Here is a 21262-nt window from a genome sequence, read left to right as displayed (position 1 = left end):
TCCTGCAAATTGCTGTTTGTCCCCTTTCTTCTCTGCCGAGGAACTGAACTATCATCCTGTCATTTCAGTCAAATGCCCTTAAATATGAGTACGAGTTCTATGACAATGCACACGCGAGGAAGAACGTGCCTCATCAACCACCACCACTCGTCCTCCTCCTCCTCATGGATAGACTCCCTTGAGGCACATGTCACATCAGTCCCTGCAGCCAGTCTGGTGTTTCCTGACTCGGGTTTCCCACGACACAACTTGAATCGTTAATATTTCATAATGTCTTACTGCCCAAATCCGGCCTGTGTTTCACGGCCCTTATTTCGCACCCGCCCCTTTTCAACCAGTTTTCAATTTCCCAGAGCAGGTGTAGATTTGTAGGACGGTCGGGATCATATAGAGGAGAGTAACTTCCGAATCATGGAAGTCACACATCTTAACCATGACGGAATAGTTACTGTATAAACATTCATTATTCGGCAGCGGGAATTGAGTACGTTCTTTTCAGTGTCTTTTGTGGAGTCGGGGGTCGCTGGTTAATCCCAAACAATGTGGGCTACTTTCCCGGTGTACATCCTATTAGGTAAGTACAAACGTTCTTGCCGTGTACGATTGATGGGAAAAAATGGCTTCACAATTCAGTGTCAGTCGTATGGGTTAAAGTCTCGCATATTAATATGTGTGGTTCTGAACTGCATATGACTTAAGCTTTATTGCATTTGTAAGTTACTAAATGGGTCATTTTCACTACTTGATTAGAACTGAACTGCATCATGAAAACTATATAAAATTGTGACTCACATGTATAAGGTAACTAAAATATTGGGAACAGTACACAGTGTGATTCCGTGCTAGGTGCCTCACACATTTCCATTCTATATGCAACTATAACTTTGACTTCCATTTTTGTGGTGTCATCTGAAATAAATCAGTCATGAGTTCCCAATCAATTTAGTTGACACGAGTGTTTCCTTATCTTTTCACAGGGATCATAAGTGATGCCAATCGAGTGAGTCCACAACCGCAACTAGTACAACGAAAAATGAGCCAGACCACTAGTTCAGAAACAGACATCCAAAGACTTATCAATCAGATTCATTACTTTTCTGGAGAAAACGCAAATACAGAGACTTCCTCCACAGATTTCAATCCACATGTTTTGATGGATGTCTATTCTATCTTCCAACCACTGCTAAGAGAAGGGCTCATGGATGACCTTCCAAAAACTTTAGTTTGCATTTTATCCGAGAGACAAGATTGTGGAGTGAAAGCAGAGCTCACAAAGTCAGTTTCTTTGGAGTTGGGTAAACCGTTGCTGATACTCTTATCATCTCTGAGATCGCAGACATGTTCTTCCCCGAGTGATGCAGAAGATGCAGATCATAGTACGGTGAGCGGCTATCTCAGGACGGGAGAATCAGCTGCTACAACATGGAGCAGCTTCCAGCAGACATTTTTAAGCATTTTTAAAAGTTTGCCACTGTCTGCAACTTTGATAAGTGCATTAAGTGGTGTGGTGGATGCTGCTGTTATTTACACCTCTAATATCATGGCGATGTTAATCCAAGTACCGATGGACTATGTGAAAATAGCATTGCAGTTGGGAGTAAGAATTCCATCTGTAAATGAAAGAGAAAGCTGCGAACAAGGTAACATGTCAGTCTGAATTCAGCAATATTTTCTCTGATGAAATGTATCGCTAATCCCTTTTCATTGTTTTCCATGACTTCAGGAGATCTCAAACAACTCATAATGTGGTAAGTGATGAGTGCATTTTCCCTAAAATCTACATACAGCTGACACAAACACACACAATCAAAATATAGATGTAATATGGAGAGAACATTTGACAAAACACTTTTTAGTTTGTGTGCATTGAAATTTTCTTCAGCATTTTAAGATTTTTTTTTCTTTTTTCATATATTAGCAGTCCAAGAGTCAAACACGTATTTCCCAGAATAGAGCTCATACCAATGGTATGCTGTTGGATCGAATGAATTTGTTGAATCTGTCTCTTTTAGGGGAATGACCCACAACGTGAGCTGGTACTTCACCAACTCATTTATTGATATCCTTCTGGAGAACCTCCTGACTCCAGAACAGACCGGGTGCACATATCCTGGTCCAGAATGTCAGAATTCTTCCTCCTTCGAACGCGGTCTCCCAGAGGCAGCCATTGATAATAGTCATGACATACTGCTTCGATGTGATCGGCAAACATTTTCTGAGCTCAACGATACACTTTGTGGTGAAATTCTCTATGGATCTAGAGAACAAGCGTCTACATTCGTGCTCTCCTTGTGCCAGGCGCTCAGTTTGCTCAACACCCGGCAGATCGAACTGCTATGGAGCAATACGTGCTATGTCATTCAAGCACTGGTGTCCCCGTTCCTCGGCAGGTCATCTGAGTGCAGCCCACTCGTCTCGCTCACACCTCCCCGACAAGCCAGAAATGCCCCCAACCTCCAGCAGCTCGTGTGTAACTATACCAGCTGGTTAGAAAACCAGGTGGTGGATGGCGTCCTTGTATCTCTGTGCAGCGACAACGAACAGGAGGAGTTTGTGAAGCATGTGTGCAATGATGCCTTACTCTTGAGGAAGTTGCTCTCAGACCAGATGAACAGTTGGTTGTATGGCTACTGTGCAAATTCCACAGCAGACCACGGCTACCTGGTGGATCAGTTTTGTGTCTACCAGCAGTGGATTGATCAACCTACGGTTTCGGTACAGCCAAATTTGCTGGAGTTCTGTATTAGCCTAGACAGTCCAAGACTTACAAAACTCATATGTGAGCATACTGGCTTCTTCATGTTGTTATTCTCCAATCCAGAAAATGCAAGGTTCATGCCAATCTGCACAACTGTGTCACTTCCACCACCATTTCGCGGCCCAGATCCGCTATCATGTCAATACTCCAAGTGGGAAGATGTCATGCAAATTACAACAGATGTCTTGGCACAGTGCATACGCAATGAGCCCATGGATTTTGCAGAGAAGGTTTGCGCCAATAGAACCTTCCTAAATCGCCTTTTAAGTAATCAGGACAATGCCTGGCTTGAGGATCATTGCAGCACCGCTTTGATTTTTCCACCCACGATGGCTCCTCAACCTGTTCGTATTTCGGACTGGTGCGACTACCAATCGTGGAAGGATCGACAGGTGGATGATTCAGTGGTCGGACTGTGTTGGCAGTATGACCAGCTTGCTTTTCAGAAGAAAGTCTGCTGTGAAGTGACTTTATTTGAAAAGCTCTTACAGGACCCCAACAATAAATGGCTGAATACTGTGTGCGCAGACAAGGAAACAGAGGATATAGAGTGTGTACCACAGGTGTGTATTTTATTTGTCTCAATCCGTTCAATCAGTAGGACTACAATGAGCGGATACAATTTTTCTTTTGTATTCTTCAGGTGTGCAAGTATTCCGAATGGACTCACCCGATCATTGTTGACATGACTGAGTTGGCTCTCTGCGCTGAAAGGGACCCAAAAAACTTCACCTCCAAAGTCTGCTCCGATGAGACAGTCCTTCAGAACCTGATGACTAACCAAGACAACACTTGGTTGATTAAGTATTGTGCCAACCATTCAAATCAAGGTGAAGATGGGGAGGGAGACAGTGATGGAACAGGATTCGACCCTGCGGAGGAGTGCCAGTATACCACCTGGAGCGTAGCCCTCCCAGATGCTGTGCTTTTGACCCTCTGCTGGGAGCATGATCAGTTCCACTTTGTCTCTTCTATCTGCTCTAATCATGCCCTTCTCTTCCTGCTGGAACATGAGCCCTCGAGCATGTGGGTGAGCGCCATGTGCTCCACATACACCAACCACACGACCATAAGTAACAAAACCTCCGAGGAACTTTGTCTGGCCAAAGAATTATTGAAGCATTTCAATTGGACCTGTCCTGTTAATGTCACCGCAGTCTGCCAGCCAGGGGCAAGCCAGGACACGGTCATGCGATTGATTATACACTGCTTGGCCGACAGTCTGAGATCCAGGATGGGGCATCTACTGACTCCATCTGTAGCTGCGGTGTTGGAACAAGCTGTTAGCACTTCTGTTGTGGTCTTGCTAGCAATAGAAGAGATTCAGAACACTTCTCTCCATGTCATCAAGAACATCCGAATTAGCGTCTTGGACTCTGTCGTTCGTTATCTTGAAGGGGAGAACAACTTTGAAAAAAAGAGGGTCTTGCTGCAGTGTTTTGGGGTAAGGTGGATACACTTTCATATTTGAGGTATATTAAGATTATCCATTCCCTTAACAGGTTAATTTCAAGGATGTAACAACTCACTCAAGCCTTGATTTGATTCGAGTTGCTTTTCCCAATTTCATTTGGATTTTCTTTCTTTCTTTCTTTCTTTCTTTCTTTCTTTCTTTCTTTCTTTCTTTCTTTCTTTCTTTCTTTCTTTCTTTCTTTCTTTCTTTCTTTCTTTCTTTCTTTCTTTCTTTCTTTCTTTCTTTCTTTCTTTCTTTCTTTCTTTCTTTACAAAATGAATGTGTCATTTTACAACTTAATTTTGTCTTTGTCACAAACAATAACTTTTTGTGACAAAAACACAGCATTCACACAGTAAGCCAATGTAAATTGAAGCACATTGACCTTTTAGGTTTACAGTATGATATGTGAGATCACCCCAAAAAAATTCTTGCTGTGATTATTTACAGACAATACTGACTAACTTGATGCAGACGGCCCGGGATGGAACCAGTCATGAATATCTCATTATTAAGGTACGTACTAGCTACATCTTGAATGATTTGTTCCTTTTTTTTAAAATATATATTTCTTACTTTTTGTGTTTGTAGGAATACTTCAACATACCATTGGCCAGCTTAAAGTTAGTGCTTAGTGATTTGCACTTCACAACCATCAGGCTGATCCTCCAATACTATACAAGAAATAAGCATACACTGAAGGTGATTATATTGTTCCCCTTCTTCCTTGGTTTCATCAGTACAAATGATGTCCCACTTCTGTCGACTTACAACTGGCATTACTTGTGTTACCCCAGCTGACAGATAACTACGTGTCCACCCTGGCATCTGTGCTATTCAAGAGCCATCTGGCAAAGGATGTAAATCTGTTTTCGGAGCTGGCTCCCCTTTTGAAGGCAGCCAGTCCTACTGACATCTACAGTTTGCCCTCTCTGCAAAATAACCCTAATGTGTAAGAGATGCAATGTTTACTTATTGTATTTAGTAAACACAGTCACGTTCGTCACCAATCATCAGTAAGCGGCGCACAGGCACGTTCAGATGAGATCCTACGTATACATGGGGCATATGTAGGCTATAATGTATTTGCGTTTTGCAATGATGATAATCCTCAAATCTGTTTTGGTAATGTCAATTAATATCTTTTTTTATTGTGGTTGTAGTTGCCCCATGTAGCTAAATAAACAAAATATCAATATTAAAATATTATCACATGAATCTGTACTATTCGACATAACTGTAAATCACAACATTGTTATTTATACTCGTCTAACAATGTCAGTCAAAGATAAAATATATATATATATATATATATATATATATATATATATATATATATATATATATATATATATATATATATATATCAGTTTACACCTATTTGTTGATGTAGTTGTTGTTGATGAATTTTGATGCTCAGAATTTCAGATTTTTACCTGAATGCACCCCAAAAAATAATTTAACTACTTCTGTCTCATAGTTGTACACATTGATATGTTTTTTTTTTTTTCACAGGAGGGAAACAATAAACAACAACTTGGGCCATATGTCTGCGGATCAGCAGCGAGCTTTTGGATTGTGGTACAGTAAAATTTTGCCACCCTCCAACATCACCGCTGCTCATCAGTCACTCATCAGGGACACTGGAAATGTGATAACTTACCTGCCCTTCCACAACTTCCAACACCTCTCACCTGCTCAGGTAACAGTCCTCTGATCTGCGACACCACACTGGGAAACCTGATGCTGTCACTTGGATTTGTCTCAGGCTAGACTTACCTGTCACAGACTACACAACCCTTGTGTTCCCCTTGATTGAGCTTGCAGTTTATTTCTAAATATATCATCACATTAGAATACTGTATACTTCAAAATATAAGTTGCAGTTGTATGTTCTTGTTCGCCCTCTGCTTGTGTGGGTTTTCACCCAGTACTCCAGCTTCTTCTCCAATCCCCTGAAAATGTTGGGTGTAAGAAAAATGTAAGACTCTAAATTGTCCGTAGTTCCGTTGTTTACATTGCAGAAATTATCCTCAAGTTTATCACAAATAATGCTTCAAGCCTATGACAAAATGCATACCCTTGTGGTGGGACATGGGTATGTAGTACGTAACCATTAAAACAAAACAAAAGATGTCATTAATTTTCTTGTGAATTTATCTTGGTGAAGGATTGTCCTCTGTTAAGCACAACTGTGGTTTCTAATTTTTATTTCATTATGTTTGTCTGTAGTTATTGGATGGACTGGATGTATTGCAAAGAAACAGCCTAACTTCCTTGAAGCAGGAATTTGTGTCACAGAGCATCATTGGCACCTACAAAAACTTGACTGCTCACGACTTCATCAGGTCAGGCAATCCTGCAGAGTCCACTGCAACATTTTGTGTATCAACCATGACTTCTACACCTTGCTTTTGTGTTGGGTTTTATTTTAAATGTTTCGTGTGGTGTACTGTAAACTCACCAAACACTTAAAGAGGTATATTATTTGCATCTAATTATCCATCCGTCCATCCATCCATCCATCCATCCATCCATCCATCCATCCATCCATCCATCCATCCATCCATCCATCCATCCATCCATCCATCCATCCATCCATCCATCCATCCATCCATCCATCCATCCATCCATCCATCCATCCATCCATCCATCCACCCCACCCATCCATCCATCCATCCATCCATCCATCCATCCATCCATCCATCCATCCATCCATCCATCCATCCATCCATCCATCCATCCATCCATCCATCCATCCATCCATCCATCCATCCATCCATCCATCCCACCCACCCACCCATCCATCCACCCACCCATCCACCCATCCACCCATCCACCCATCCACCCATCCATCCATCCATCCATCCATCCATCCATCCATCCATCCATCCATCCATCCATCCATCCATCCACCCATCCACCCATCCACCCATCCACCCATCCACCCATCCACCCATCCATCCATCCATCCATCCATCCATCACCTGAAGGACAGCTTCATTCAAAACTCTTCGACCAAGATTGGCATGTTCAATTATGCTCGACATTTTAAGAAAGGCATTAATTTAACAATATATTTATTCTTGCATTTGAGGTTTTTATTGGCGACCAACTGCACAAACCAATAAGTATTCATATGAACATTCTCCAGCACAATTGGGCTGTTGACTGTGTCTGTGATTTTAGGCTGGGCAGTCTCTCATGCCTAGCAGAGCCAAGTGACCTCCTGGCATACCAAGGCAGTCAGGCTTTCAGAGTAATCTGGGATGTCATCATGAACTGCACACATGACGGACGCATCCTACCGAGTCACTTCGTAAGGAACAGCCGCATGGATTTGAGCCGCCTTCATTATTTTGTTTCATTAACGTGATTTCATTCTTGAAATGAAATGACCTTCACATGTCCTCCTTGCAGACCTCCAGTCTGTTACTGAACAGCACTGAGTTAAAGAGCCCATCCTCACTCAGTTCAAAAAGACTGGCAGACATTGCACACCTTCTGCCCTCCCTGGGAGCGACTTTCCTGCAGGGCCTCTCCCCGTCGCAGCTACTTGAAGCACTTCCTGGCCTCAAAGCAGTGTCTTTCACTCCTGCACAGGTAAAGAGGTGCACACAATGTCGAGATTTTACAGGATGAGGCGCATGTCAGTTCTTGGACCTCAAGAGGCTTGGTTCTCTTGTCTCAGCCTCACAGATGCTGTTTTGGCCTCATTTGCAGAATATGTAATTATTCTACACCCAAAACCTTTGCGCACTTAAACACTACTGATAAGATAAACCAATTGGTTTTCTTGTTTTCCTGTGTGTAATAGAATTTTTTTTTTTTTAATTTTGCCGTTGTAAAAAAACTCGAGTCACTACAGTATTTTGTTGTAGCATATTTTGAGACCTCTAGATGTTCACTTTTTATTGATGTTTCATTTTGTATGTATTGCAGGCTTCCATAATTGTTGACAAGCTGTCAACTATTGACACAGTAAGTTTTTTTTTTTGTCTTCTCAAAATGAAACTTCTTAGCAAAATTTGCGCTGCAGTGCTTTTGTCCTGACCTCCATGCTCTCTTACCCTGTCAAGCTGAGCGCTCCAGGCCGCCTCCAGGATCTCGGCTCTATTGCCGTGGGAGTAAAGACGGAGACGTTATTGATGCTGACATCTGACAGGCTGCTGTCATCACTACCTGATATGGCGCAACACTCGGCAGGCCTCACTCCACCACAAGCAAATGCCATTGCCACCAAATTATGGGTAAAATGAGACATATCCGTGAGCTTCTGGTTCCAAAGTCTTTACGACGGGCTACTGCTGCAGTTTTCTTTTCTTTTGTTATGCCAGACCTTGCCAACTTTGCAGCACAGGTTACCAGGATCCATCATTTTATGCTTTACCTTTATTCTGACCAGGGCTTTCCAGAGGTGATCGACTGGTTGGACGATGTCGAGCCACTGCTTTGTTGCACTCCACTTCTTAGTGTACTGCCCAGAGCTCGCCCACTAATGAACAACATCTCCAGCGCATCCACTAAACCATGGAACACACAGCAGGTTTCACACAGCTCAACTCCTTTCAGCATTGCTTGACGTAGTAAATGTGGCCATATTAATAACGCCCCGAGTAGATTTGTCAAAATCAGCTATTGTGTGTCCAATAGTTACTAAATTAATAAATTGCAAAGTAATGTCACTGTTGCTGTAAATCGACTTGCTCTGAAACAACAAAGTCCAATTTTCATTGTTTTTCATCACAGTGAGTGATGATGGAAAGTCATTGCAAGTAGCCACAATTACCTAACACACCATAAAATGTTTTCATATTTTTTCCCTAGGCTAAAGCGATACTGAAATCGGAGCTGAATTCAAAGTCAAATCTTCACAGTGATTTTTTGTAAGTATATTTTAAAAAATAGAATTACATTTGAACACCATCTTATACTGTCTGTGTATAACACTGTATTGTATAATAGTTCATTGCTGTGTTATCTTGACCAGTGTGTTGGGATTTTTCAGACTCACAGATCATATTTGTGTGTTTGTGACATTTACATGATCAGGAGTCTTGGGATGCTCGGACAGGGCGTGAGCTGCCAAGCCTTGAAGAGGTACATCAGGGCAGATACATCACCTGCAGCAGTGAGGGAAATTTTGGCCCTCCTCAGAAAGCAGCCCAGTCCTCTGCACACCTCACTGGTAAAACCTTGTGAAAAATTGCAAAGAAATTTGGCTCGTCTGTTTTCTGACCTCATGCAATCGAGAATACACTTTAATGACTGTTTCCTCCCTTATGCAGAAAAGGTGTGTGATTAAGGAGCTCTATCAATTTGAGTTCTTTTCTGAGCTGCTTGAAGATTTGGGGGTGGAGATTGCCCTGGCCATGCCGTAAGTGGGAACCTAAAATTGTTGAACTGCAGTGCATCATAAGTTTCTATATTTTGATTGCTTCAACAAACAACATGACAGAGTCAGTGTTGTATACACTCGAAATCATGAGCAATATTTTTACTCGAAAAGAAGGTACCCACATGTATTGAATTGGATTTCCATGTGTAAATATACCTAAAATATTTTTTCTATCAAAGTTGCAGAACTAGTTAAATTTACGTTCCAGAAATATTACTGCTAGATTGAAGATTCTTGATGTCCATAGGTGTGAATATACTATGATTACTTTTGTCTATGTGCCCTGTGATTGTCTGTGGACCAGTCCAGCGTGTAGCCAGCCTCTTTGTCAAAGTCAGATGAGATACACTCCATTTAGTTGTGACCCTGGCGAAAACGGAATGGATAAATTCACTGATGTATCATGACAAGGGGAAAAAAAAAAACCCATCATTCAAGTCATTCAACAACTAAAGATATTAAGTTGTGTCGTTTCTCTGCAGGGTTAGCACCATTAAAAAGTTTTCTTCAAATATGATGGACACTTTGCGGAAAATGATTATTGAAGACCCTGTTCCATTTTTCACAATGTCAAAAACAGCACAGTTGCTTCTTGTGGATAGGATGCTGCAGAAGTTGGTTAGTACATTCCCAGGTAGATTCTTTCAAATTACAAAGTCAGGTCACTTATGTGTTTATTTCATTGTGTTCACAGGGCATGTACACAGGAATGTACACAGAGGAGGAGTTCCGCTCTCTAGACATTATGGCCACGTTTGTTTCTGATGAGATTTTTGTCCAGCTGGATCGCACATTCTTTGTGGACAATCTAAATTTTCTCCAGACCTTGTGCTACAGAAGCAGCAAGATGGACATCATGGCACGCATGCTGCTGGAAGATGCTGTCTTTGGGTATAAACAAGATTGAATTCAAGTCAATCAAGGAGTTTTTAATGTTATTTACAGGACGACGGGCTGTTTACAGAGCAGTGTGATATGTCTATTTTTCCCCCACAGCCCTGCGATGGAGACCTGGAATCAGACTACACTCAGTCAGATAGACCGGTTTCTATTTTTCCTTCCTCAAGACCAACTGCAGAAGATTTCTTTGGTGAGTTTAATGCTGTAAATAATAGACAGTTAAAGAAAATTATAAAAAATAGTAGAGCTCTTTGGTCTTCAATGAAATTGCATGAAACACAATTCTTGTATCAGGTCTAAAATCCACAGTGAGGTGTTTAGATTGTTACTTGATAGTACCCATCACACAAAGAGAGCCTGTAATTTTAGACCAGGAGGTGTCAGGATCAGGTGGTATTCTTTAAACCATCCGTGCGTCACCATGTTGATCTTTGTCTTGCAACAGGGTTTGATGACTGTTGGCCGTATTGAGAAGCTGTTCATGAGCCAGCGTCAGTGGGAACGTGGGGTCGTGGGTCGTCACTGTTTAGATGAGAGTGAGAAGTGGCGGTTTGCTGAAAAGCAGCAATTTGTTCTTCAGTTCTTTCTAGGTTTCCTAAAGATACATCCACTGTCACGTAAGCATCAGTTTGGTTCTCTAACCTGTCGTATTTTAAAACAATGTACTTACTGTAATTGAATGCACCTTAGTTAAAGGGACGATATGTCGATTTTAGTGTCATCCAGTGGTGAACTAATAGATTGCAACCACTTACATTCAAACCGCATTAATTTTTTAAGCACAAGCACCACAGTGCCCCAAAGAGTCTATATTATACAAACTTAAAAGTAATTTCTTCAGCAAAAAAGCTGTGACTTATGTGAGCCGTGACTTATGTGATATAATTGACGATTAATAGACATACAATAAAATATAAAAAAATGTACATTTATGTAATAGAATTTCTTTTTCATGTTTTTTTTCAAATGAATGAACATTGAAAAATGAAATCATTCTACACATTGTTCTATAGATTATGCATTACATCCATCCATCACATCTGGCATTTTTATTTTCTGTGCAGCGGCTCCTATGGTTCCCACCTGTGAGATATTGCGGACAACAGCTCCTTTTGCTTGGACCACTAGCAGCCTGACAAGCATGTCGCCATCAGCCTTCACAAACTGTCTGGAGCTGATTGGCCATGATGCCCTCCTTGCATCTTATCAACGCAGCCAACTCTTCGAAAAAGTCAAACAAGTAAGAATCCCATGTTGTTTCGTTTTTGTTTTATCTCGTACACGGCAATGGGCAGTAAAACTGTTGTTTGGCATTCTGTCTGTTTTTGCTGTCCAAATAAAATGGAATGAAGATGTTTGGCCCAGTTTCTAACTTCTCCCAGTCCGTCATCAGTCAGATGGGCCGACTGACCCTGGAAATGTCACCAGAGGAGATCCGTATGCTCCGACTGACGGAAAAGAGCAGCATCGCTGCTTTGGGCGGCATCAGTGAGTGGAGCAAGAAACAGGTAATTGCTTGAATGCATTTACTTCAGTAGATGGATGAACGGATATAATTGGTGCCACTGTCATAACGGCCTTCCAAGGGAAGCCGCAAGTTCAAAGTGGCCCTTGATAAAAATTCATCCAGCTAGACTGAGTCTGGATGGACTTATTCACCCCCCCCCCCCCCCCCATCACTGAGAGACAAGGTACAATAATAAATAGTATTCTACAGTGTTTATAAAGTAAGAAAATACATTTATTTCAAATGGAGGAGTAGGAAGTAACAAAATATAAATAATTTTATTCAAGAATGATTTGTTGCAATTGTGTGGTCCTGTGTTGGCCTAAAAATCACCAGTTTCAGGTGTTCAAAGATTCTCAGTCTAAAAGTGAATAACACATACAAGTCGTGTATTTTTCAGTTGTCATTCCAAGCCAATTTAGCATCCTTTACAGCAATAGGAAAACTATTCGGTTTGCCACAATGTCTCTTGACCTTTATCATCGCAACTGTGTTGGTTGGCTTTACGCAAATCCCTTACATTTGTATTTTAAATGGTTAGAAGAGTGATGACGCTTTCTTTCTTCCTAGCTGATTGCATTGTTCACAACAACATTGAACTCCACCAAGCTGAACCCCAGCCAACTTGACTCCAGCACACTGGTGGCAATTGGTTACATGGTGTGTGGAGCTAAAGTAACAGAAATTAGCTCTTTCAATGCTGTTGAGTTTAGGTAAGCAAATAAACATATTATATTATTTTCAAGATCACTTATTGACTGTGTCTCCCCCTGGTGGTTTCAGCAAGGCAGTGCTCTGGCTGGGTCAGCTCAAACTGTCCTGCTCAGAAGAACAGCTGTCAGCACTGGTAGGCCTGCTGACCCACAGTCTGGCTTTTGGACCCATCAGTTCATGGGATATGGAGGTCTTCATTGAAATTGGAGTTTTGGCGGGTATAGAGCATTCACCTCCTGTGTCTCTTAAACAATTTGTCTCTTAATTCCAAATTTTTCATTACTCTATAGCAAACTGTGTTTGCTCTACTTGAGTAACTTACTGAAATGGATTATCATTATATTGCTGGTTTGTAATTATGTTTATAAATAACGACCATTATCATCATTAGGGTCATAGGTTGTCAGTTTTTCTTAAAATACATTTGATCAAAAATAATACATTATCATCATCATTTAAAAAAATACATCAAAACCACAGATGGACCCAATTGCTGTGTTATAAAGAAATTTGTCACTTTAGAGACATCGTTCTTCATTTCCTATTTTCAACGAGGGCGGGTGAGCGAGCATCTGATACTGCTCCACAATCCATCTATCATCTGTCCCGTTTGTCCCCACGGGAGCTGCGGGTGTGCTAGACCCAATCCCAGCCGTCATCGGGCAGCAGGCAGGGGACACACAACTGGTTGCCAGCTAATCGCAAGGCACCGAGACGAACAACCATTATGAATTTAAAATTTCTCCATTTTGGATCTGACATCAGGACTGTTTGTGAGTCCACTGGGACAAACAGTATCTATCAAACAGTATACCTTGAAGAAAGAACAGAAAAAGACTGTCATTTTTTTTCTGAGGGAGAGAAGAGGGAGTCTATTGTTTCATTTGGTGTGTATGAAATCAACATACAACACTGTATCCTGTGCTCTTGAAAATGTCAAAATGCTCTAAAATGGCTGACAGTGAAGAAGTTAAATCTTTGTTTCCACTTACTTTTCACAGCTGGTCTCGAAGATATAGCCATGTCGGCCTTGGTGAAAGAGCAGATAGAAGGAATCACACCGATGGCTATCTCAATGATACCACCTGATAAGTTTGCTGTAAGTTGACTTATTTTTTAATCAAAATTTATCTTTTAACCTCAAGGTCTTTATCTGTTCTGTCTTCACCAAGTTTTTTTTTTTTCTTTTTCCCGCCATCTTCTGTTTTGTTGTCCTCACGGTGTACCACGTGCAGGTTGTGTTCCATCAGCGGCAGATCAGTATGTTCTCTCATGAGCAAGCTGCGGCAGTAACAGAGGAGCAAATCATGGCTCTGTCAGATGTTCAGAGAACTGCTCTCTTTATGGTGCTGACGCCTTGGGAGGACAGGCATGTGGACTTTAGAGGTGAAGACACTCTCACATCTGTATTAGTTCTACTTTTTCGTACGTTTCTGTGTGTCATCATGCCCTATTACCCATAATAATTCAGAGTTTCATGAGTTTCAGTGCATGAATTCAATGTTTCTGTTTGCTTAAAAAGATGTGCAATACTGGAATATCGCTGGACAATTAATGGAACACATTGATCAAGTTTAGGCACTCTATTAAAGTAGATGTTCAGTAATATGCAAAGATATTTAACAGGTGAATATTTGCAATGATTTGAATGTACTCCTTTAGGGAGGTCACAGGGACTGACGCTGAGTCCCAGCTCTCTGTACCTGATCCTGGGCCTGCTGATGGCACTGATGGTCCAGCCTGAGTTGACATTCTCTGCTTCGTGACATTGCTATTCCCTGCTGGATCAGGAGGCACCCACACAACCAAAGTCAATTCAAATGTATTTATATAAACCTTCACCACAGAAACGTCTCAAAGGGCTTCACATACCCATGAGCGACAAAAATTAACGACATGGCCTGATGTTAATACCCAGAAGGGCAAGGAAAAAAAAATTAAAAAAAGAAAGAAAAAAAAAAACAGTAACAAGCCCTTTATTTTGATATTCTAAAATATATCAATAAATTATTTCTTTAGCCCCGCTTTAAGCCCAGTAGAGACTGAATGTTGTTAGAAATGTCTTCCAATATCTCCCATGGTAGTAAGATTTTCTAATACTGATCCATCAGGTCTTTGTGTAGAATGTAAATTATTCAAAACCTTACCGCTTGTATCTTTAAACTTCTAAAAGTATAACTGCTAAATGCACAAGTATGCTTAGTCCATCAACATGAATAGGTTTGTTACAGGTATTCAAGTATTCAAGAACAAATCATTAGTACTGTAGTAATTTACCAAACGATAGCGTAATGTGTTTTATATCTGACATTGAATTGCATTGTTTAAAGAGACCAATTTTGTTCATTTGTGTCTTACTACATATCAGTAAGGTTTGAGTAGCACTAATAATTCATTTTAAATCATTCCAGGTGTATGCCATGCAGTCGTTTTTAAATGTATTTATTCGTAAATCATTATCAATCTACAAAACATTCTGATTTTCTTTCAAATAATAAGACTGTCATGTTTTGTACTGTGTCTACTCAGGGAAACGACACTCTTAAAAGCAACTAATAAAGGCATTCAAGAACTTGTAGATTTCATGAAGAATTACAGACAAAAAAAGCAATGAATAAAGACATTCAAGAACTTGTAGATTTTATGTAGCATTACAGACAAAAATTTTATTTTGGGGAACTATATGCAATACCATGTTTATGTTACGTTAAAGTTTAAAACAATATCTATACACTCCTATAATGTGCTGAAACTGAATTAAATATAAAAATTCAATTGAAATCAATGCATTGTTTTATTTTTGGTGGCAGGTTAGTGTCCAAATTCATTACAACCTTGTTGCCCCTGTTTGCAATTGAAAGGAAGTGTGACTGGGGCAAACACCATTTGTTTCATAACAGACTTATAGTAAGTAAAATAAGATGGGATAAATGAATATACATTATAAACTAGTTGCACATTTGCCAGTTCTACTAGATGTGCCCGAGTAATATCGGTTCGAACAGCAGGTTTATTAAACTCTACTTTTAGCATAGATGGTTTGATTATTCAGGGGCACTTAAGGATAGAAAACAAAGGCGAGTTCTAAACTAAACTTCACATTTAATTTTTTTTATCTCTATCATCTCTTTTATCTACTGTGTCTTACTCCTACCAGTCCCTTAAAGATGTGTCTCTTGTGAATACATATGGCTTGTGCATCACCACTGATTATTGAGAAATTGTCAGCATGTTCAGTAACCTAAATCAACATCAGAACCTTCATCCAATACCAGTAAACCTCAGGCTCGCCTTTAACCTCCCACATGAAAAAAAAAAGTCCAAGACATACAAATACGTACTAGGGAATGAATGTGTTTTAATTAAGAATAATAACCTATTAGCTATTTATAATGTCATTTGACTAAATTTGTTCTTTTAGAAGTGTTTAGGACTGTCAGGCCCTAACAATAATCAGAAAAGCTGGTACAGGGGCGGCGCTACACTGGGTTTAGTGTAGTCCAGGTGTGTCAAGCTCATTTTTTGTCATGGGCCGCATTGTAGTCACAGTTTCCTTCGGAGGGCCATTATGACTGCCAAATACATGTATGAACGCCTCATATTATGTATAGTATAAGCTACAAAACAGACCGACAAATAACTCGTTTTCAAATTAGACTAGTGGAAACTTTGCAAATATTTTAAAAAGATTTTTTTTTTTTTTAAAGTGAAGACAATTAGCAATTTTAGTCATGAATTAGATACACAACTAGTCTTTGCGGGCCACTGACAATGATGTGGCGGGCCGTATCTGGCCCCAGCCCTTGAGTTTGACACCTGTGGTGTAGCCTGTCGACCCAGCGAAGCCCCTTTTTTATTTGAAAAATATATTTGTACATTAATTTCTCAGCCATTCCCTATCTATTGGTCAAAATTGGGAGAGAAAAATCACCTGGGTTGGTGACATCTGCTTTCGGTATAAAGAAAAGGTTATTCTGTTTGCCAACAATATTCCTGTTGTCCTCAAGTATTAATGTTGGAAATTGTAAATTATGAGGGCAATAACCACTTTAAAGGTTTAGTAATGTTGAACAAAAACTGTCTTCTCTTTGACAGATAAAACAAACACTTATGAGAAAAGTACGACCAACGTGTGACGTTATTCTGACGTCCTCTAGTCTGTCTCGTCTGTTTTGGGGTAACACGAAACTGTGATCTACTTTCATTATCGTTTAGACAGGACAGAAAACAAGCGACGGTGATGAATAGGATTGGAATTTTGGCTCTCGCTTGGAAAGTGGCGACTGGCGACATTACCAAGTGAGCTCATTTCGATGACGTGTTAGAAAGTGGGAGCGGAGTGAACGTAACCAGCGGGCTGCAGCAGTGAGCAGCCGGCCTGCCTGCCTGTCAAACATTTAGCATCACAGCCAACATGGCGGACTGGGGTAAGGAACTAACTCGGAGCGGATAGCAACCTCCCCATTTTTCACTCGTCATTCACTTTGATACACCGAGCCCATCGATCGCTTCTTTGTTACCCAACTCCCGAATCGTATGTGGCTGGCGCTTACACATTTTCTACTGTCATTTTTTCAGACGCTGAAACCTTCGAGTCGCAAGAGCCGAATCAAAAGGCGCCACTGGACAAATGGGAAGGCGAAGACGAAGAGGACGATGTCAAAGTGGGTGAACTTGACAGCGGTCGCCCCAAAGCGTTGTGTTGAGCTTCAAACACTCTGTGTAATGTGCCATCGGACTATCGCTCCGGCCATTCTGGCTCCTTTCACCGCAGGTTCAGTGTGACAGTCAATCGCTACCCACGCAGTTAAGCTAAAGTTAGCCGACTGCTACCACATGTGGGACTTGCTGTTTTAAGCCAAGTGCAGCTAACGATGCGCTTATGTGCTTGGCTACTCGTCACAATTAGAAATATTGTCAACCTCTCTAGCTGTTCTGAATGGCAAAATGCAGATCTTTATAGTTAGTCATAGTTACCCCGGTCTTTCGGCCTGATCTAACATAATTCAAACTAGCTAATCTCTTGTTGGGCCATCCGGTTGGCTAGCAGACCTGCTATCATACTGGCTAGCCTCGCTTCAGTTTATCTCTTGAAATCATGCGGAGTAACTTCAACGCTATCAGGGCATAAACGAATACGTTGTCTTAAGGAGGGACATATCTATGTCTAAAGTTGGTTGTCATGAACTATAATGTTGAGCATGTGCTTTTTGTATAGACTGCTGAACGAAAGGATCGTGCGGTGCTAGTTCGGTAACGCGAGCAGCAGCAGTTAAGATACATGAAATCATCAGTTCTGATGACTCATCCAACATCTTACGTTAGCTCCAGAACTTTCCCGTTTATTTTTAGGAAGTGGCGCTTGAGTTGCTGCGACTGTGCAGGTGGCTTTTACCTGAATGTTGCCATGGTGTCAGGGAAATTGCTCGTTGTGGGGCTCCTCAATTGTTCATCTTTCTGTGCCATATGTGTGCCTGAAGAAAGAAACTGATGATTTCACGTCCAACTTCTATTACTAGAATCATTCCCCTAGTGGAGTAAAATTAGTAACGCCGAAACAAGCATTTTCTAATATGTTTGAAAGAGTGAAAATTTACTTTGAGACCTTGTTCATTTTGTAATATTTTGGTACTGGTCAAATAAACTCTCAATAATCATGGCAATCATACTTTTTACTTCAAATAATTAGATTGTCCAAGTTTTCCTAATGTGGTTGTGCGTGATTTTGGAATTAAAGACTTAAACAATTTTGCTGGTAGTTGATACTGACTCCAACTGCTTTTAATATGCTCAATGCCGTAGTTTGAAGCCTGCTAATTCTTAGGATGGTAATTGACTTTCTTTCTCTTTGCAGGACAACTGGGATGATGAAGAAGAGGAGGAGAAAAAAGAACTGAACACGACTGGTATACATATATATATATATAAATTCCTCGGCAGTTCTGACACCCGCTATTTTTCATCACTCTTTTGAATATCTGTTTTCAGAGGTAAAAGTTTCCGAAAAGAAAAAATTGAGTGAGAAGATCAAAGAAAGGGAAAACCGTTTAAAGAAAAAACAGCAGGAGTTAAAAGAAAAAGAATTGGAAGTGAGTTCTTTCCCTCTCTGTTTGCTTTTGTGTATGACTGTTATACACAACACTGAAGTGATATCTTGTGCCCGCTGTTTTTCTAGCAAGAACTTACCCCCGAAGAACAACTGGCACAGAAGTTAAAAGTGCAGAAGCTTCAGGAAGATGCAGACTTGGAGTTAGCAAAGGATGCTTTCGGTAAGCCTGAAGTATTTCCCGTTCCAAGCTCCCATTTTGTTATCTCTGAGACGATTTTTGATACTTTGCTCTGACATTACCAGCCAGAAGATACATTCAACAACAAAATTACAAATATGGCTTGAATATAAATCATTTGTTTCAACTGCATCTGTGGGTCTGTTTCTGTTTTCAGGAGTTGGCGGCTCTTCCGTTGCTGGAATTGATGCAATGTGTCCATCTTCCAAAGAGGAATTCACAGAGTTTGAAAAACTGCTGAAAGAAAAGATATCCCAGTTTGAGAAATCCGTGCATTATTCGAATTTCTTGGATTCATTGTTTCGGGAGCTCTGTATTTCATGTAAGCCCTTGTTTCAGGTGGAAATATGTTGAAAATCTTGTCCATCAACAGATTTTCAGACCTATTTAACTTGGAACACATTTTTGTTGTTTTTTGCAGTGGAAGTGGAGGATTTGAAAAAAGTTAATAATTCCCTTTCAGTTCTACTTAGTGAAAAACAGAAACAAGAAAAGGTAAGAAAAAATTGCGACTGCTCTTTTTTTTTAATTTTTGTTTTATTATTATACAGATCTGTGACTGCTAGGGGGCACTGTTAAACCATTTGTGCCCCCTCAAGCGAGCCCCACAACACGAGTCACTTTACTATGTTCCAATTTCTTAAACAAGTAACAATTAAATTTACTGGCATGAATAACTATTTTTCTATGTTTTCAATAAATCATTGTGGTGTAGGTCTCAACAGTCGAATCGCAACCTCTGTTCGTTCACGAATATTTGTTAAACATGGACACGCTTCCGTTGGGAATGATCTCAGTGTCAAATTTTCATGCCTATAGTACTGCTAAATTTGCACAAGCTAAAACTAAGATTTCGTCTTCTTGGGTGATGGCAGTTCCAAATGTTTTCATGTTTGGTTAAAGTAAAAAATGTCAAGACTTCCATGATGGCCTGTTTTGGAGGTTCCATGTTACATTATGAGAAAGGCCCGTGATATGTGCCACTGATAGATATGTCCGAGGTACTCAAATCTTCCAACGAGAGACAATAATTGACTTCAACTTGTTTTTGTTGCAGCAAAACAAAGGGAAAAAAAAGAAGAAAGGCGTCGTACCTGGTGGTGGCTTGAAAGCACAGATGCGAGATGACCTGGACTATGGCGGCTTTGAGGGCGGCTATGCTCAAGACTACGAGGACTTCATGTGACACAGGCTCCGATTCAATAGTCCTGTTCCCCTTCCAATCCCGGGTTTTGCAGCTCTACCTTATGCTGTCCAGTGCCATCCTGGAAGATCAGAACTGTGTGTTGCCCCCTTCATCTTGCTTCAGTGACTTCAGGGACTGTACTGGAAGCATCCGGTCTCACTTTTTCTTTATGTTCTCACATATGGAAATGCCTTTTCTTTCTCTTCATACAGCCTGGACTCACACAATTAATTTAGTTTTATCTGTTGGGTGACCCTGCTTCAAGGGAGAGGATACTATGTAACTGCTGTTGTCTGTTTTCAGAGCTCATTTTCAATGGAATGTTGCTACTGTCCAATAGCAGACTCAGTATTACAGTTATACATGTAGTGACATAGAAACAGGAGGTTCTATGCAAATTCTAAAACCGGAATGTCATGTATATATTTTAGATCTCACTTGAGGATGGTTCTCTTCCAGATGAGTATATAGTATCTATAACTGGTTGCCAAATACAAATTATTCAACCCATTATTCATGCTTTGAACTATAGAGGTTTTATTCTGGGGGCCTGAAACTGACATACAAGTGGAGAATGTAAATTTACAGAAAGCACACTATCTTTGCTGAAAGAATGAAGGGAAGGTTAATGAAATATACAGGTAAATTTGGGCTTAAAAACCTGATAGCCATTGTCTTGCCACGTCTCTGGATATTCTCAAACAATTGCAGGCAAGAGTATTTATTACTTGTTGGTACAGTGCAAATGAAATTTGCTCTCCCAAGTTGATCTATACTAGTCCTTGAAAGCGTTGGCTCAGCCAAAATGGCATAACATGTAATTACGACTTCTGCAGGCTTGTATCAAGTGTGATGAGGAACATGGTGTGGGGTTTAGGGGTCCTCCCCCACAGTATCTTATCATCTGGGCTATTTCTCCTTTTTCTAGCTCTTGACCAGTTTCAATGTTACATGGGTAATTGGCTACTGTGTTGACAGACTGCTGCAGTGTTTTTTAATCATCTAATTTAATAAATCGCTGGTCAAAACAAATGTCTTGCTGGAATCACCAAAATAACC

General features: G+C 40.5%; 2 protein-coding genes and 1 long non-coding RNA gene across 5 annotated transcripts; 2 read left to right on the top strand and 1 right to left on the bottom strand.

Annotated features, from left to right (window-relative positions):
- Positions 1–540: 540 nt before the first annotated feature.
- strc1 (stereocilin 1) lies at positions 541–16021 on the top strand. The gene is made up of 29 exons (XM_088371439.1): positions 541–574; positions 978–1640; positions 1724–1748; positions 2013–3321; positions 3402–4202; positions 4662–4727; positions 4803–4913; positions 5009–5163; positions 5727–5913; positions 6444–6559; positions 7401–7530; positions 7632–7814; positions 8154–8192; positions 8291–8461; positions 8617–8757; positions 9039–9097; positions 9264–9399; positions 9500–9588; positions 10092–10227; positions 10304–10500; positions 10606–10699; positions 10955–11126; positions 11574–11749; positions 11862–12017; positions 12587–12729; positions 12800–12948; positions 13732–13829; positions 13966–14116; positions 14393–16021. The coding sequence occupies exons 1-29, from the start codon at positions 541–543 to the stop codon at positions 14494–14496; spliced, it is 5991 nt and encodes a 1996-aa protein (XP_088227565.1). The 3' UTR covers positions 14497–16021.
- LOC148400282 (uncharacterized) lies at positions 12342–18239 on the bottom strand. 3 transcript variants are annotated; one of them, XR_015857584.1, is made up of 4 exons: positions 18126–18239; positions 14434–14508; positions 13723–14011; positions 12342–13544 (listed from the first exon to the last, which is right to left on the bottom strand). It is a non-coding gene; the product is annotated as an uncharacterized LOC148400282 (long non-coding RNA). The 3 variants fall into 3 exon arrangements; XR_015857585.1 differs by having other exon boundaries at positions 13723–14086; positions 14434–14511; positions 18126–18235; XR_015857583.1 differs by having other exon boundaries at positions 14434–14511; positions 18126–18235.
- On the top strand, positions 16921–21235 carry eif3jb (eukaryotic translation initiation factor 3, subunit Jb). The gene is made up of 8 exons (XM_088371443.1): positions 16921–17157; positions 17309–17394; positions 18585–18636; positions 18719–18819; positions 18906–18999; positions 19175–19339; positions 19439–19512; positions 20075–21235. The coding sequence occupies exons 1-8, from the start codon at positions 17145–17147 to the stop codon at positions 20201–20203; spliced, it is 714 nt and encodes a 237-aa protein (XP_088227569.1). The 5' UTR covers positions 16921–17144; the 3' UTR covers positions 20204–21235.
- The last annotated feature ends 27 nt before the right edge of the window (positions 21236–21262 follow it).

This window comes from Syngnathus floridae, chromosome 3 (genome assembly GCF_059516105.1).
Source record: "Syngnathus floridae isolate MCC-2025c chromosome 3, RoL_Sflo_1.0, whole genome shotgun sequence".
Lineage (NCBI taxonomy): Eukaryota > Metazoa > Chordata > Actinopteri > Syngnathiformes > Syngnathidae > Syngnathus > Syngnathus floridae.
Note: the sequence above shows the minus strand (reverse complement) of the source record. Positions and strands in the feature narration are given on the sequence as shown.

Coding starts and splice junctions, on each gene's coding strand:
- strc1 (XM_088371439.1), top strand. CDS start 541: ATGTGGGCTACTTTCCCGGTGTACATCCTATTAG. Junction 4,203..4,661: donor TCTTGCTGCAGTGTTTTGGG/GTAAGGTGGATA, acceptor GATTATTTACAG/ACAATACTGACTAACTTGAT. Junction 12,949..13,731: donor TGAAATTGGAGTTTTGGCGG/GTATAGAGCATT, acceptor TACTTTTCACAG/CTGGTCTCGAAGATATAGCC.
- eif3jb (XM_088371443.1), top strand. Junction 17,395..18,584: donor ACGAAGAGGACGATGTCAAA/GTGGGTGAACTT, acceptor TTCTCTTTGCAG/GACAACTGGGATGATGAAGA. Junction 19,000..19,174: donor GTTAGCAAAGGATGCTTTCG/GTAAGCCTGAAG, acceptor TTCTGTTTTCAG/GAGTTGGCGGCTCTTCCGTT.